This window comes from Poecile atricapillus, chromosome 16 (assembly GCF_030490865.1).
Source record: "Poecile atricapillus isolate bPoeAtr1 chromosome 16, bPoeAtr1.hap1, whole genome shotgun sequence".
Lineage (NCBI taxonomy): Eukaryota > Metazoa > Chordata > Aves > Passeriformes > Paridae > Poecile > Poecile atricapillus.
In genome coordinates this window covers 11,605,786-11,623,535 of record NC_081264.1, presented here as the reverse complement: position 1 = coordinate 11,623,535, position 17,750 = coordinate 11,605,786, and the positions used below count along the sequence as shown (strand labels likewise).

Genomic DNA, 17,750 nt, shown 5'->3' with positions numbered 1-17,750 from the left:
TAAACTAAGAGTAAATACGAAGGTTCTATCTTTGTACAGCGTATTCAGCTTTTATGTCTTTGAGTAGTCTTACAGGACCAAAACACCTCAAGTTTGCAGTGTAGGACTGAGATGATTTTCCCAGTGATTCACATAGGACACATTTGTCAGGTAATTTGTGTGTCTAGAATGGGATGCCCGAGGGGCTGTGAGATGCCCGAGGAGCGGTGCGGACATTTCTCTTTGAAGTGAATGTGTTAAGTGTTTTCGTGGACACAAAAAAAGAGGCGGATTGTGGATCTGCAAGTTTATAAAAGAGAGTGAAAAGCCCCTCACACCTAAGAGAGTAGGAAAGAAAGAGTGCACCGTTCGCTTTTTAGCAGCTTTTAATGTTAGAATAATCGCTGGGGGCAGAGCCCACTGCAGTGGGACCTCCCTCACAAAAGTTCCGGGATAAATCCACTTCCCCCGAGCACGGCAGGCGCCTCCTGGACAGCCCGCAGAGCTGTGCAGCTGCTGCGGGGCTCAGGAAGAGCCATGTCCACGGCTCGGATCTGCTGCCTGCTGCTGCTCACGCTGGGGGTGCTGGCAGTGGCGGTGACACTCGTGCTCCTCCTGGCTCAGCCCAGCTGCGCTCCGCAGCGCTACCTGCACGCTGCCGTGGCTGCTGACACCGAGAGCTGCTCCCTCATCGGCCGGTAGGTGCACGGAGCGCTGGGCTCCTCGGCTGCCTTGGCGTGTGTGCGGTGACTCGGGCTAGCCCAGGGGACAAGCGCTAAGCGCTCCCGTGGGCTGCGCTCCTGCCCCGTCCCCGCTCGGGGGCTGCGCAGCGATGCTGCTCTCGCCGCCGGAGCAGACGGCGCCTCTGCCTCCCTGCCTGATGCTTACTTGCATTACAGTGTCCCAAAAATTTGCAACGGTGCAAACCCTCGGTCTTTCGGAAGTTATAAATATTTGTAGTATACAATGCTGGTTTTAAGTGGGGAAGGAAAAATTTTACTTTTTATGGCGTGGTAGGTCTGTCGGATAAGTGACTTAGAATAAATCAAGAAGTTAGAGGAGCTTGCAGACTTCAGGCTTCATCAGAGACAAGGAAGGCAAGGCAGGGACAGGGGGATTGTCATCTGCCTTTTTGGGGTTGTGTGTGTCTGGACTGAAGGCTGCAGCAAGTGTGTCTGCTATGAGGAAAAAGCAAAGACCAGATTTAATTGAAATTCAGTCAAGTCAGTAGAAGTACAAAAGACATATTTACATCACTTGGAAAGAAAGATGTAGGTTAAAAAATTCTCTAGATGCCCAGGTTGTAAAGCTTCTGTTTGTGTAAAACATGTGTGTCAAATATTTTGACTCCCACGTTATTATTTTACTGTTCCTTCAATTATGAAATGCCTGTATCCATGAAAGAAGAAGGATGGAAGTTTACACTTGATGTTGGATGCTCCAGTGATGGATGCTGGAGCTGTGTGCTCTGCTGTGTGGCTCAGGGAGTGAAATGAGATGTGGTGCCATAATACCACACTTGGCCATGCCTCACCACTGATTCTGGCACAGCATTTGTGAGTAGCTGGAGAAAATATACTGTGGCTGTACATATGTCAAGCAGTGAGATGGGATTTTTTATGTGAAGCCACATGTTCTTCAGAAAGCAGAAGTATTTTTAAAATCACTATTAATGGAAAAAAAGGAAAATATATAGTTGGATTGCCCAAAGAATCTGCTGGGGAAAACCACGGCATTTGTTTATGCAGCTATTGTAAATTTTAACTTGATGTAGTGTATAATCAGCTGGAAGACATTGAAGTGAGAGCCATAGAAATCTGTGGCCAGTGGACAACTGAGCAGCTTTGTCTAGTTGGTTACTGATGGGGGCTCTCACTTGTTCCCTTCCCTTCTCTCAGCAAGAAACTCCACAGGCTTCCCCCAGCCTCCACCACTGCTGCAGCTCCAGCACACTTGCTGACAGGTCTGTGCTGTCCCTCCAGTCTGATGGACCAACTTAAATTTCCTACAAATAGTCTGCCAGTGATCCCCACAAAATCCTGCCCTTGCTTCACGTTCCCATTACATTTTTTACCCCCTTTTGCCCATCCTGGGCCATCTGCACATCAGGTCCTGCTCTGTCCTCCAGCCCTGCCAAGCCTCTGGGACCTCCCCAGCCTTGGCTATTCTCCTCTGCCTGGGCTCTACACTGCTCACCCTCTGCCTGGTGGTCAGCTCTACTCCCCTGCTGCTGCTGCTGCTTTTCCCAGTATCCTTTGCCTCCAGCCATTCTTGGAAATCTTTGAATTGAATCTCAGAATCTCAGAATTTCATGCTGTCCTCAGACTTGGAATGGGACAAATTCCTGTGTTGTTCTCCCAGCTACTTCTGTGCATGTTCTTGTAAAAGATTATAATAAAAGTAAAATTGTTTATAAAAATGTTCCTCTGTAAGAGAGCTTGGGATTGGAAGCTTTGTATAATATTTGCCCTTTTCCTTGTTGTTGTCATATTTCTTTCTCTGTCCCACTGGCCCACAGTGGTAGCTTCATTTTTCCCTCTAGGAAGCTTATTGCATGCTCTGTACTGCGTGTGATCTTGTTAATTTTCTCCCAGACATTTCTATGCTGTTATACCTGTATGTCACTTTTTAAGCTCTCAGCTCTTAGCACATGATGGTCACCACTAAATTGGCTCTCAGAGCAACCTGTGAGGTGAGAAAATGTACTTTCACTGGTGAGGAAGTCACATGGCAGTGACACTGCGAGGATGCCACAGCAGAGGGGCTCAGCCTTTCAGAGCCATCTGCTCTGCTCTGTGACCTCCTGTGTGACTCTGCAGGGCTGGGGTTTCCTCAAGGCTGCCTCACAGTCCCTGACAGGAGCACCGTGAGATGATAAGCATACAGCTGCTTCCTGCCTCATCTTTGCTGAAGAAGACTTTAGCATCCATAGGAATTTTGCCACAGCAGTAGCAATAAAATCCAATTTCTGAGAGCAGTCTCGGCCATTAGGCCCTGGTGTCCTCACCTGAGAGCTGGCAGTTCATGTTCCACTTCAGCAACGAGGGGAGAGCAGGGTAAAACCAAGCAGCCCTAAATTCCAGTCCCTAAAGACACTGCAGGGCTGGTTTCTCCCTGCTCTTCCTCACTGACCTTGCAGACCCTCTCTCCTGCTGTGACCCCAGGCTGTTTCACACAGCCACCCCTTTCATCCTGCAAATCCCTCCCCACCCCGAGCTCACAGGAATCTGTGCAGGGGATGCTCAGAGAACTGGTCTGGTGCCTAAAGACTTGGAAACTAAAAGCAGCACCTAATCCTTGACTGACTTACAGATTTTATTATTTAATCAAAAAATCTTGTTTATTTTAAAGAGCAACTCAAACCACATGCTCAGTGGGCTGTCAGGAATGAGATTCCTGGGACACTACATGATACTCTTGGTTTAAGATTCTTCCATTTGGGAGTCTTTGTGTATTCCTAATAGAATTGTCAGTTGAACTTACTGAGAAGAGCTGAACTAAACCTCTTGCTCAATGAGTGGGATAGTGGGCTGGGAGAAACACCTCAGGGCTCACATGTTTTCCAGCTTTGGAGATTGTGTTAGTGTACTCTGGATTTCTGAAATCCTTATGCAAGTCTTTGGGTCCCTGCAGAAAGTGAGCAATCTCAGTGAGCCTTCAGCCTGTCACTATTCATGTTGGCAGGTCCTGAGCTAAACTTCTCCTTAGCCATCGATGCCCAGCTCCCAGTGCTGAACAAGGTTGGGTCTCTTGCTGTGTTTCTTCTGCTGGAAACTGGGAGCAACTTGGAAAACTGGGAGAAACTGAAAGCAACCTCATACAGCTGCCTGGTCCAGACTAAGACCCTGCCCTGGGAGAAAACTTGTCCCTGAATGAAGTGAAACACTTTGATGAAGAGGGATGGGAGGCTAAAACGAGAATCAGAATAGTTTTTACCCAAGGATGTGGATTTGGTGCCACAGTCCACCTCACTAATTTGTCCTCATGTCAAGAACCCTGAGGAGACAGGAAATTATTGCCCTGTGACTGCAAGAGGTACTCAAACTTCACCTCCAGCTCCGAGTCACTTGTTCCCTCCTGGAAGTGGTTCTTTACATCAAGCATGCAAAAAGCTCTATATTCCCTACCAGTGTGCTGTTTGAGCTCTGTCATCCACTGCTCTGCATTCCTTTTTTTCCCAAATGGCAGAAGCAAGAAACAGCCAGCATAAAGCCAGGGACAGATTCAGGAAAAATGTTCATTCTCAGTGGTGGGATTCACTGCAGGAAGGCGAGCTGACCTGGCCTGGCCCAGCAGCCATCTCTGATTGCACTTCTCCAATGTAGCTTAGCATAAACCCTGGGAATGGCTTTTGAAGTCAACACCCCCCGGGGGGACAGCCTGGTGGGGAGGGTGAGAATGGTGAGACTTTAACAGTCAGAAAACGTCTGCAGCCCTGGGAAGCACAGTTCTAGCCAGACAATCTGATGCAAAAATCCTTTTCAGTGATGGCCCAGCAGATTTCTGAAGTATGTTTACATCCCAAAGGATTTGGTTTCCCTTCTTGCATGTTTTAAATTTGGTAACTGGCCCTTTTTTACAGAAGCAGTTGTTGCTTTTGCTCTTTATAAATCCTAAGGAGGCAGCTGCTGTATAATGGGTGGTCCCCCAGTCCCCAGCCTTCTTTAGCAGAAAAAAAATCCAATACAATTTAATAAGTTTGCATTTCCAGTGTATTCAAGGCGGTTTCAGCGCTCCCTCTGGCCTAGGGCAGAACAGCCCATCTTTGCTGACATTCACCGTTCCAGGGAGGGTGAATCCCTGTTTGCTGCTGCTGAAATGGGACTTGGTTGTTAACACCCTCTTCTGCTCCTTATTATAAGGAAACTCCATTAGTGACTAAACCCTAATGCTGCAACTAAGTGGCAGAAAGGATATGGGACAAAACATTGTTATCAGATTTTGTCAGCCCCAGCACTGGTAAGGTGTCACACTTTGATTAAGCATTTTGTGTTTTAATTAAGCTCGTTGCAGCAGAGACCCATCTAAAGCGAACCAGGTAATGGGATATAAATCCAGATGTAATTTTGCTATGTATAATGGCCCTAAATTCCCCAAGCATCACTTCCAAGGAAGTGGCAGGTCCCTGACTGGAAGTGAGTGAGCCATGCACAGAGAGCCACATGTGACACACCAAGAGCCAGCTCAGTGTATTTTCTGTTGAGTTTCGGTCTCTGGAGAGGCTGGAGAGAAAGGTGTCAAGGCTGGAGGCCAGTGTGAACGTGCTGTGAATCTGTGTGAGAATCTGGTGTTTTTCAGACTTTGGGAAATGTGCTTGATGTAAAGGTCTTAATGCATTGCATTGAAATGTACACCTGCCATCTCCAAGCTTCTTTTTAAAGCTGTTTTTCACCCAGAACCATGCTCCCTTGTCACCAGGCTTTGTGCATGTGTTGCCTCACAGCCCATAATCCAGGGGCTCTTCGAGCACTGAAGTAGCAGCACTTCTTCCCTCTTTTTCCAACTTTCTAACATGCTGTCTGGGTCTTCAGCAGAGGTGACTCAGTTTTTTAGGAAGTCCTCGTGTCCGTCCTTACTGTGGTGAGTAACTAACAGCTTTCATTTCAGAAAAACACCTCCCAGGGACATTGGTGTGGTGAGTCCATCCCCTGCTGCAAGGGGCTGAGCCTGAGCCTCAGTATCCGTGTTCAGAGCTACAGCCATGGTGCTCCTAGAAAGCCAAAACCCATGCAGACCCCAAACAGAAAGCCTGATGTTCCCTACTATTTCTTTTCTTCCCACTTGTCCACGTGTCATTTCCTTACAGGCAGTGGTTCTGAGACATTTAGGGAAACAAAGAAAAACCACAATCAATGTGCCTGCTGGCAGCATCCTGTTCCCAGACCCAGCAGGTCCCAGCCATATCAGTGGATGTGAAATAAACAGTCTCTGTGTGTGCTCTGTGTTCTCATGCAAACTCTGGGAGCAGTTGCACTGCAATTAATGAACTATTCCAATTTCCCCTCTACGGGAATACATGAGCAATAATTATCTGAGTTAAATGTTATCTGAGTTATATGAGGTAAAGTTATCTGAGCAATAACCCAATAAAACAGGTAGGAGCCTTCCTAGCAAACACCAGTGCTAGCTACTGGCAGGCTGTGCAGGAAACACCACCCCATTTCCACTGCAAGGAAAAGGTGTTTTTCAGATCTCTCGAGGGAAGCATGTTTCTCTAACAGAACCTGTTGCTGTCAGCAGCAAGAGGCTGCCTTAATGCCTGTGTGTTTTTCATGTAGCTGTACCTTGGTAGAAGCAGTTGAGGGGTTTGTTTCCTGTTTGCTTTTTGTTTCTTCCTTGGTTTTGTCTTTGGGAATACAGGGGGCAGAATGGGGCATTTTGATGCTAATAAGCCCAGGAAGTCACAGTGTAGGAACGATGAAGTAACTATTGTGCTAACTGACAGGTTGTTTTGGGACTTTACTTCACATGGACCCAGTGTTCCCACTTCAGTGCTCCTGTCCAGTTGACTGGCATATGCCTTTATTGGGAATGGCATTTGGGAAGCTAGAGATCAGTTGTTTGGTTCCTAGTATGTGGAAAGCCCTGTTGTGTGCTCCAAGCATCTTTCTCCATGCCTTAGGACTCCTTGCTGTCCCTTTTAGTCCACAGCATTTGTGAGCAGGTGCAGTTCTCTCTGTCCCATAACTTTGCCCAGAGGAAGTCCAGTCTCACAGAGATCTGGTCCTGGCTGCTCTTTCCTCCTACAGACTCTCCTTTTTTCCCCTCTAATTGTTCCTTCTCACTCCAGCAGAGGAAGGTGCCCCTCTGTGCCCTCACACCCTGCACTGCTGCCACTACATTTCTCCAGCTGCTCCCCTCAAGTTGCAGGGGTCCCAAGGAGGCATTTTCATGTGGTTCCTCCATTCTGATATTCTGGATTTTAATAGTGTCTTTTTCCCTTCCCTTCCTACCACAGGGACATCCTGAAAAGTGGAGGCTCTGCTGTGGATGCTGCCATTGCTGGCTTGATCTGCACTTCAGTGATGAACCCTCAGAGTTCGGGCCTGGGTGGTGGGGTCGTATTTACCATCTATAATGCCAGCACAGGTATGGGCCTGCCCTGGCCTCTCCATGGTGCCTTGTCCCTCTGCAGACACACAACTGCTGTGCAGAAATCAGAATCCTTCCTGTTCTCTCACAGCAATATTTTGAATAAAAGCTACATCACAAACCACACTTGTGCTCTGAATCCAAAGCATCCACCACAGGGTGCTGTGATTGTCATTTCACAGCAAGAACGTGTGTGGAGGAAAGAGCTTTGATATAAAATGAACTCAGTTTGCTTCTCCTTCCCCCTCTAAAGCAATCCCAAAGTACATTTTAAAGTTGCACAGCTGATTGCAGCCAGGTGTGAGTGGCTGAGTGAAGCAGGCAGGAGGGGAGTGCAGCGTGTGCTGCCGGTGTTGTGCTGCCAGTGCCTCAGCTGAGCCCTGGGGATGGCACTTGAGGGGCTTGTGCTGCTCTGGCAGTGCCTGCTGACACTGGGGCTGTGTCACACTGCTGTCCCTGTGCTGGTGTGACTCCCCAAAGCAATGCTGAGCCTTCGTGTCCCAGGAGATGCATCTCCAGAAATCTAAACCTAACAATGTTCAGTGTCTGCTGGGGAGCCTTTCTGTGTTTGGCTTATGCTCTAGTGTTGTTTTCTTGCTTTTTTGTCTTCAATGTGGGAATTTCTAAGTCTTGGCTTCCAAAAACCCCCAGAGGTTATTTATCTAATAGTAATATCAACAATGAACACTAACAATATCATAGTTTTAAAAACCCTTGCCAAATAGTTTCTCGGAGTCACAAATCTGGAAATGTTTGGCTGTATCTTATGCAAGAACTTAATTTGGCAGAACACCTATATTTTTCTTCTTCTTCCTTTTGCCAGAGCCATGCAGCTTCGTTTCCTGACAGCAATCCTTCTCTGCTACCTGAGTTATGCTGCTACACGGACCTGCCCGTGGCTGTGCACAGCTCAGGAGCTTGATGCAGCACTGTGGGCTCTTGCAGCAGAGCTGGCTCTGTAGACAGATAAATACAAGGCAGAGAAGGAGGCTGCTAGACCTGAAATACGAGTGCATGCAAGTGGGGGTTTGGGGTTTTTTTTGTCCTTTTAAGCTCCCTGATACATAGCGGGCCTTAAATATGAAAATTTAAATATGATATAATATTAAAATCTAAGTATGATAGACTTGCCTCATCATCATTTGGTAAATGGCCCTCCCAGGAGCATAAGGCTCACATTATGTCTCTGACATGTCCCATCTGCCGAAGAAGTGCAGGAACCTGCAGGTGTGAGGCAGCATGTCCCAGCCCATGAACCCTGGGGGGAACATTCTCTGGCTGGAGACAAGCCCTGGCCTTATCCTGTCTTTTCAGTACCTTTAGGTAGGCACTGCTTGGTTTGCTCTAAACAAAAGCACAGGAGTCAAGGACAATGTGCTGACACCTGACCCTGCAGGTGCATTTGGCAAAAGGCTCCAGAGCAGCTCAGCTCTGGGCCAGCAGCACATGCAGTGCTACAGCTGACTGAAGTGTGATGTTCACCTGTTTCAGGAAAACAACATTATGCATTTCCCTCTTCTTCTTTCTAGGAGCAGTCGAGGTGATCAACGCCCGTGAGACAGTCCCACGAGTGTTTCCTCACAACTTATTGTCTGGCTGTGGTGCTGGTTTCCCCTTTGGTAAGGACACAACCTGTGCCACAGTTGTGTGCCCTCCTGGTGTGCACAGAGCTCAAGGTGGGGAACTGAGCACCTCACTGACTTGATCTGGAGTTCTGTTTACTTTAACACACTCTACCTGGATTGTCTTTTGCAAAAATAACTAAAAATACTAGGTCCATAAAAATTCCTGTTTGGTAATAACACTGGCAACCTGAGCAGCAAGACAATGGGGAACCAGCATGAGGAGAAATCACAGTGTAACTTCTCTCTGTAGGAAGTCTGCAGTTCAAGACTTGATTTCTCAAAGCTCTCATTCCCCAGAAGTTCTTACAGATAAAAATAAGATCAATAGCTTTCTGGAAACAGAAGAAATAAAATTCACAATCTCACACAATGGTGTATCTGCTTGTGTCCATAGACTGGGGAAGCACACTGGCACATCAGGGGCTGAGTTGCTGCGCTCAGGCACTCTTGCTTTAGCAGCACATCTTGGATCTGTCACAGTATTGTCACAGTACAGCTGGTCTGGACTGGACAAGGTAAATCTGACCATAACACAAATCCAATTCAAATTTCCTGGGCTAGACAGCCACTGGCTGATACTTCTCTCCCTGCCCAGCATCCTGGCCACTCATGTGCTTTCTTCCCATCTTGCATGGGTTTGGCAGAGGTTCTCTATAACTTATCCAGGAACATGTTCAGACATGAACTAGGCTAGCTGAATTGGATTTGTGTTATGGTCAGATTTACTTTGTCCAGTCCAGACCAGCTGTACTGTAACAATATCTTTCCCCGTTTTCGCTGTATTCATTCTCCTTCCCTAGAATGTTATCTTCTGGGGTGTGTCCTAGATCCTGGAGGTGTTCTTATCCTGAAAGCCTGAAAAGGAATCAGGAGCTACTCTGGTTGGAAGGGACAGCTGGAGGTCACATTTTTTTAATTTCTCCAGGGATGGAGAATTTCACTGCTTCCCTTGTTGTGGTGTTTGACCAGGCCCCATGAGCACCATTTCTCCAGCACCCAGCTGGCACCTCCCTTGCTGCAGCACGTGCCCGTTGCTTTCAGCACACCTCAGGCCTGGCTCCAGCCTCTCTATACCCTTGCTGTTCAGTAACAGGGAAAGGTAATAAACAAACCAAGTCTGCTTTTAGAAGTCTTGGTTGCCTCTACCAACTGAGACTTTGATTGGAGAGCTTTCAGAGAGGTGGAACCCCCAAGCCAGTGACTTACTGGGTGTGACACTGCTGTTGTGCTCCTCAGGTCCCCGCTGGATTGGCGTGCCCGGAGAACTCCGTGGGTATGAGGAAGCCCATAAGCGACACGGCCGCTTACCATGGAAAGCCCTGTTTGAACCAACCATCAAGCTTCTTTCGGAGCCACTTGTCATTTCCCCAGTTCTGGACAAAATTCTCCATCACCCAGCCTTCGCTGGTCTGGGGAAAAGCCTGTGGTACGACCCAGGAATGAAACTGCACTGTGAGGGTCACTGTTCCCTCAGCTTCAGACCCTTTCTCTGACATGTTGACATGGAGCACAGGCTGCTGCTGTGGTTTGTTCTCAGGGAATACTTGCTGTAGAGTGGGAGAGAATCACAGAAGTGGGTTTTTAAGAGGCTGAGTGTAGCACTGCCTTGGAAAGTACACAACATGCATAGTCCAGATCAGCTCATGGTAGGAAAAAGAGGCCATTTGCCCTGGGCAAGAACAGGTTCATGCTGTAAAATGGATAAATGTTCTTCTTTAACAGCCCACTGCTATGATAAATGTTCTTCTTTAACAGCCCACTGCTATGTGATGGTCAAAGATTTCTGAAGCGTGGCGAGACCTACCGGTGGCAAGCACTGCAGCAAACACTGCAAGCTGTAGCAGAACACGGAGCTGCAGCGTTCTATGAGGGAGAGATAGGAAAGGCCCTGGTGGAGGATGTCAGGAAGGCTGGTAGGTAACAGCTACAGGTAGTCCTGATACACACAGGCCCTGCTCACAGTGAACCTGTACCAGGGGAAAGCCAACACATGCCATTTGCTTGTCAATTGGAGTGGTGGGGGGCCACCTTTCCCCAGTTCCTATAACTCAGGTCCAGACACAGAACTGGGACCACCCACTGCTCTGGCCTTTGCCCACTGTGCTCATGCATTGGCCCCTCTGACTCCTTGGGGCTTTGTGGCATCCTGAGGCTTGGCAGCACATGGGCATGTGTGATGGCAGTGCTGTGCTGGGTGGAAGGAGTTTGGGCTGTATGGGGATGGATCCTCACAAGCTTTACCAAGGCTCTGATGCAGGCAGCCCACAGCAGCAGCACAAGTTGCTGTGCTAATGGCAGCTCCTGGCTCTCTGTTGAAGGGTCCAGCCTCTCACTGGAGGACCTTCGGGCATACAAAGCAGAGGTGTCCTCAGCTCTGAACATCACCCTGAACAACCACATCAAGGTATTCGCTCCAGGACCACCCATGGGAGGTGCAGTGCTCATGTTCATCCTCAAGGTATTGGAAGGTAAACGCCTAATGGAAAACGGTCAGCAAGAGGTTTTCAGAGAGTTTGGTCTCTGAAAAGTGAGTGAGATAAAAAAAAGTGAGAGTGATAAAATACAATGGGCAGAAATGGAGTTTTTGAGCCAGAATGGGGCCCAAAGCAGCAGTGTGACCATGCTATGCAGCAGAAGGATGAACTGGTTCACTTGTACAGTATCAGTACTTGTACTTGGATCAGTATCACCACAGCTTCTGCAAAAGCCAAAGGATGCATGACTTCCCAATGCTTGTACTTCAAATCAGTACTTGGTTGTTTCTGCATCCACATCCTACTGAAGCATAGGGGAAACCTCGTAAGAACTGGGGTGGGAAGAGGAGGCTCCTTTCAACATTTTTTTCTTTACATTTTTTGAAAAAACATTGCCTTGAGTCTATTAACAAAATAATTTCGTCCTGCTCCATAGAGTATAAATTCCATAAAGCATCACTGGCAACACCTGAGGAGGAGGTAGAAACCTATCACTACATTGCAGAGGCCCTGAAGTTTGGCAACATGCTAAGACCCCGCATGACTGACCCAGCCTTCTCTGAAGCTCAGGTGAGCTCCATGGTGTGTTGGTGCAGTGCTACAGCATCAAGCAGTGCTCTGACATGCTCCTTCTTTGCAGCCTGGAAGGAAAGAAAATACTTAGAGCTGCTGCTAGAGAGCAATGCAGCTGAGTTGGTGAAGGCAGAGGTGGGATCAGGCTGTTCACTCTGCAGCTTCACTCACCTGACAGAGGATGTGCACATGCTCCTGCTAATGTTGAGGTGCCTTGGTGCTGAGCTTGGTCCATTTTCTGGGATGAGAGTGGCGTGGGGCTGAATGCTGCCACTCCAGGGCCCCAGGCTCTGACTACTGGAGCTCAGTTCCTGAGGCCTCTGTGTACCCAAAGCCATACCTGTGCTTTGGTGACCAGCTCAGTGTCCTTGCTGTGCTTGCAGGTGCCTGTGGGGACCGTGTTGTCTGAGCAGTTTGCAGAGTTTGTGAGGCAGCGGATAGATGCTCATGGTGACCACTCACTCAGCCACTACAACCTGCTGGAGTCCCTCTACAATGACAGATACAAAAGTATGGGCACGAGCCACATCTCTGTGCTCGCTGCAGACGGCAGCGCCGTGTCTGCCACCAGCACCATCAACTACCTGTGAGTGACTCCTGTCAGGGAGCTGCAAGGGCTGGCTACCAGCAAAGCCAACCCCCTGGGTTTCATTGGTTTTGGCAGCTTCTGAGCTGTGAATGCCTTTTTCATGTGACAGCAAAGATCTGTGAGCATCAGCTCCAAGGGTTGTCATAATTCAGGAGGATGCGAGAATTTGCTGAGGCTCTGGTTGAATTTCTGTGGGTTGAGCAAATCCCCACAGGCACCAGTGACAGGGAACTTATCACTGTCACCAGCAGCAGCACAAATTCCTTTTGGACACCTTCACTGGGACACTTGCAGGCTGGGAGGAGATAGAAGCTCCTCACAGGGTGCCATGTGCAGTTAATGTCATCCACAGCAGAAGAACCCTGGGCACTAAAAGGCTTCATCTTTCCTCCCTGCAGGTTTGGCTCCCTTGTGTATTCTAACCAAACTGGGATCATTTTAAATAATGAACTTGCTGACTTCTGCATATCAAACAAAAGCATTAAAGCAGGTGAGCATCTTCATCCTTGGAATAAAGCACAGGGCCAGGGGATGGATACACAGGCTGTGTACAAGTGGGCAGGGACAACCTGTAAACTTACAGGTACTCTTTCCTAGATATGGATGAGAGCAAGTTTATTTCAGACTAAAAGAGGATAAAGCTCTGTAGTGTATCTGTTTCTACTCACATATCTCCTTGTATGGAAACATGGGAGTTTTGGGTTCTAACCAGGGAAATCAGAGGTTAAAAAAAATGCTGAAGCCAATCACTGGCTGGCAGGAAGGGGAGGGAAGAAGTGAAGAAACTACTGCTAAGACAAGCCTGCTGATATTTTAGGCTCATCTATGACTCCGAGTGTAGAGCTGCTGCAGGCTTGCACCGCGCTCTGTGACACAGCAGTGTTGCTGCAGACATGGCTCTGTGCCATAAGCTGTCCCTGCTGCATCCCCCTCAGCCTGCTGGGAGAGGACACCCAGTGTGCTGCCATGGCAGGATTTCTGCTAAGGGTTCCTCATCTGGTTGGGTGAGCTGCAGCAAGTCCTGGATACTTGTAGGATGCCCTGTCCTGCATCAAGAGAAGCCAGTTTAGCTTGTGCCATAAAGGTCTCAGCTTTCTGGGAGACAGGCTTTCAGTAGAAGGACATTTTTCTATAAGTCTTGAATATCTTAAGGAGGAGCAGCAACTTGTTTTTCTGTGAGAGACAAAAGAAAGTCAAGGTAGATGAACCTATGCCACTCCTACCCTGTTTAGAGCCACATGGAAAGAATAGTATCTCTGCTTCTGCTCTAGGAGAGAAGCCTCCCTCAGCAATGGTGCCTTCCATCCTCATCTCCAAGTCAGGAGACATGCTGGTGATTGGAGGAGCTGGAGGGGGCTGGATTATCAGTGCTATCACCATGGTAAGTGAAAACCACAGCAAGTTGCCAGGACTTGCAGCCCTCTCAGATTTCTAGCCATGGTCAATCTCTACTCAGCTCCCCTCAGATCTTGACTCCTTGGTGCTTTTTTTAATTTGTAGTTTAGAAGTCTCTAAAGGCTGCAGGCTGTAGGCCAGGGAAAGCATTCTGGGAAGCATTAGGTGCTAATCCTATTTTTCAATTGCCCCAAGCATCTAGTATTGGTCACCATGAAAGCAGGATACCAGGCTGGCAGGACTGTGGTTCTGGCTCAGTGCAGCCTGGGTTGGACAACCCAGGTTTTATGTCCAGTTGGGCAGTGCGGAATTTGTTTCATTGCAGGCGATTATAAACAAGCTGTGGCTTGGCTATGACTTGGAACATGCCATTTCAGCTCCTGTCATGCATACCCAGGGTGACAGTGTCCTATTTGAGGAGTCTTTCAGCAAGGTGAGTGGTCTTGGTGGGAAGCAGATTGCTTCTGTAACTCTCCTGGGTAATCTTTATTTTGCCTCTGGCTTCTTGTTTAAACCTCATTTTCTCAAGCAGACTCCACACACACATCCTACAGTTTCCCACCTGGCAATGTTAAGATCTCAGGCCCCTGCCCCATTCACTCCATTTCCTCTTCTCTCCCCCCACAGGAGATTAGGACTGGCCTGCTGGGAAGAGGACATAAAGAAAAGAAAGATAAATTTGCATTGAATGTTGTACAGGGAATTTCCAAGGAAGGAAAATGCATCTCTGCTTACTCTGATAAAAGGAAGCTGGGGAAGTCAGCTGGATATTAGCGTGAAATGCCATCACAATCCACAAAGGCACAGGAGATTCAGAGCACGCTTTGCTTGGACATGCCCATAATTTCCTGTTCCCATCAGGATGTCTCCTGGAGCATGGGCACAGTCTGTGATTACATCTAACTCCAGTAGACTGCAGGTCTACAAGGACAGGTCAGCTAACCTTGTTTAGAGATACACCTTTCATTACTTATGCGATACACAGAGAACGTATTTCTTGAGCACATCAGTTACTCAAAATGAGAGAATACAAAGTGTGAAAGGAAAATTGGTCCAAACCCCACTGAGAACACTGTGAAATGGTCCAGCTGTATCTCCCATTCCTGATGGAGCCTTTGTTTCTTTCAGGCTGTTCCACAATAAGCTTATTGCTGGGGCTCAGCAATGTGAAATACATAAATATTTTAGCTATGAAAAAGAAGCATCTATAGGGTCAGGATTTTTAAATCTGAAGCATTCAGGCTTAGAGCATGTGTTTGGAAAGGGAAGAGATCAAAATTCCACACTCTTGCTCTGTTTTTCCACCCAAAGAAGCCCAGTTTTCCCCAAGGTGGCAGATGAAGTTACACCATGGCACAATTGCTGCCCTGCCTTCCTCTCTCTGCCTCAGGGTGCAAAGGATCCCACAGGCTCAGGGTAACTGCACCAACACTTCCTCCAGCCCTGTACACGGTGACTGAGGGTAGCTTCCCATGGGGCCATGTGAGTTCTCTGCTCCTGGGACAAACAGGCTTCAGCTGAGCTCCCTGGAGGTGCCTCTACCTGTGGTGAGATGGTTCCCAGTCTGTGCCAGCTCTCCCTCCTCAACACTAGTACATCAATCTTTGGGAAGGCATGTCAGGAAGGCATGGAAATGTTTTTGGAAACTTTAGAACTTTCTTCAAATTGCAAAGTGCATGTGATCAGGAGATGTCACTTGTAGCCCTGAGCTCAGCCTGACCAGGACACAAGGACTGCTGAGAAGTGATGCAGCACTATCAGGCATTAGCAGAATTCTCCCATATCCTTCATGCTCCAAATTCCTGTTTACCACAGCTAGTCCCTAGTGTTCCCTTCAGACCACAAGGAGGGCATTGTAGGACTCTAAGAACTATCACAGAAAGAGAAAACTTTTGGAGAAGAGACCTGAACGCAAAAGGTCCTCGATTTTTCACCTGGATGCAGAGGGTCTTTTGTAGTTTATCCATAATCTCACCCTGTTCAAAATGGCCAAGAGAATCAAACATTTAGGAAGGTAAAATCTAAAACCCCCAAAGCTCTTCAAATATGCTGGGTCAAATTCCCAGAATCCTCCAAAATTCAGTTTTCTGGAAGCTTCTGAGCCTGACTGCCCTATGGGCACAGTGTTGTGTGTATGTCTGAAAGAGAAACCAGAGCCAGGCACTAGCAGAGCCCCCCCTCACACACAGAGCCCACAGGACTTCTAGTTCTCCAACAAATAGAATCCCTCTGTAAACATCATAACAAGCACACACTATTAAAAAACACACAATTAAACAAGGCCAGCTAGATTTTATGCCAATGTTTTTACCCACAAAGCCTGTCCAATAAAGCCATCAACTTACTGAAATCTCAGCCTTCAGTTGCATTTTAGTGATGGTCCCAGTGAAGCTGACCAGGGCCAGACATGTGTTTTCCTTCAGAAGCTGTACACCAAGGACTGTAGCACAGCCCCTGCTGTAACAGTGAATGATTGCTGAGTTACCAGATAGTAACCACAAGCCCTTAATTGTGCAGCTGGAAATCAAATTACTCATGGATTTACTCCATGCACTGCCCTGCTCCCTTCTTGTGCAAGTGGAGCTCATCTTAAAGCTCCCAACTCAGGAAGAACTGCTGGTTTCTCCATCAGAGCTGCTCACTCGCACTGTGGAAGTGGCCTGGCACCCTGTGAGGCAGCATCACAGTGCTGGTGAATGGGAAAGGAAACAGCCCCACAAGCTGAAGAGGGGCAGTTTTTATGTTCATTTGGAAGGGGTTACATTAACTATGACTACCAAAGAAACCAAATCTATCTAACTTGCTGAAGTTTTCTCCCTTGATTAAGGCCCTTGCCCCAGCTAGCAGTTCCTGGGTGCATGAGTTCTGGTGCCACAATGCCACCAGGCAGAGCTGTGTGGGGAAGCACAGCCAGACCCCATCTGCAGCTCCCACCACAGCACCAGGCATGCAGACCACACTGGATGCTGGCTCTGGCAAGATCCGTGGCTCTTTCTAGCTAACCCCACTGAGCTGAGAGTTCACAATCAGCAACTGAGAGTGGCACTGGCTGGAGCCAGGGAGAGCACTCCTGGCTTCTCTATTAGGCTTCAGGGCCACCTTCAGCAGTGCTCTGCTCCCTCTCCATCATTTCACTACAGAAAATCCAAGTCACCAAGTAACTAAGCCTCCCATTACCTTTGCTTCTGACACCCCTTAGGGTGAAGCACCCTGCAGTACTCCAGCCTCTCACCTTTCCAGTGCAGTAGTATCACAGCTACTTCCCACCACATAGACATGGGAATATTATCTTTAGTCCAGTACTCACAGCAGTTTAACTGCTTAGTATTAACTTTGCAAGTGAGCCAGTAAAGTGGTTTAAAAACCCATCAGAAATTTAATTTGCAAGACAGAAGGGAATGCCAGTGCAGATCTCTCAGTGGGTCAGAGACTTCCAGTCCTGCAGTCCTTCCTAAAAGAATACCTGGTGAAGCTGAGATTGTACCTGCTTTGGCACCTCTGCTCTTGCCCTGCCACCTCCTCACCGCTGAAATCTGCTTGGGTCAGGTGCCTCTCAGTTTTGTCTCTCCACATTCCTGCTCCTCCCAACAACAGAGCATTATTTTTGTACTGAAATCAACTTACATGGACTTTCAAAGCATCATTGTACAGAGGCTGCTCTATTTTCTAATGAAGTCTAAGTTAAACTTTTAATAAAGTGTTTTTAAACCTGTCTGGGAGTTTCTCCTCTAAACCTGTTGCCTATCCCATCACACAAGCACAGAGGACTCCATTCAGGTGTTTCCAGCAGTAACAGTTGTTCATTCTGGAGCCTCATGTGCTGCTGGAGAAGCTGAGGAATGGTGCAGCTCATGCCACTTGTCTCTCACAGCTGAGTTTTGTTCCCTTGCAGATGGTTGCCAAAAGAAAATTGTGGTAATGTCAGACTGAAGAATAGGGGCAAGAGGTGAACCCTCCAGTTCATAATCGGAATTGCCTTTTAATGGTACAGCTTCCTTTCACATCAGCTGGAATCAGTCATGG

At 47.8% G+C, this 17,750-nt stretch overlaps 1 protein-coding gene across 1 annotated transcript; it reads left to right on the top strand.

Moving 5' to 3' along the window:
* Nucleotides 1-443: 443 nt before the first annotated feature.
* GGT5 (gamma-glutamyltransferase 5) lies at nt 444-17,439 on the top strand. Its single transcript, XM_058851727.1, has 12 exons — nt 444-677; nt 6,938-7,068; nt 8,601-8,690; nt 9,933-10,122; nt 10,452-10,609; nt 11,015-11,164; nt 11,607-11,740; nt 12,127-12,329; nt 12,731-12,822; nt 13,604-13,713; nt 14,053-14,160; nt 14,355-17,439. Exons 1-12 carry the CDS (start codon nt 517-519, stop codon nt 14,499-14,501), a joined length of 1,674 nt encoding a protein of 557 aa, XP_058707710.1. The 5' UTR covers nt 444-516; the 3' UTR covers nt 14,502-17,439.
* Nucleotides 17,440-17,750: the final 311 nt, after the last annotated feature.

Excerpts from the sequence above, each read along its gene's own strand:
- GGT5 (XM_058851727.1), top strand. The coding sequence starts at position 517 with ATGTCCACGGCTCGGATCTGCTGCCTGCTGCTGCTCACGCTGGGGGTG. Across the intron at positions 11,165-11,606 it reads CATCCTCAAGGTATTGGAAG|AGTATAAATTCCATAAAGCA; the intron begins GTAAACGCCTAA and ends CCTGCTCCATAG. Across the intron at positions 12,823-13,603 it reads AAACAAAAGCATTAAAGCAG|GAGAGAAGCCTCCCTCAGCA; the intron begins GTGAGCATCTTC and ends CTTCTGCTCTAG.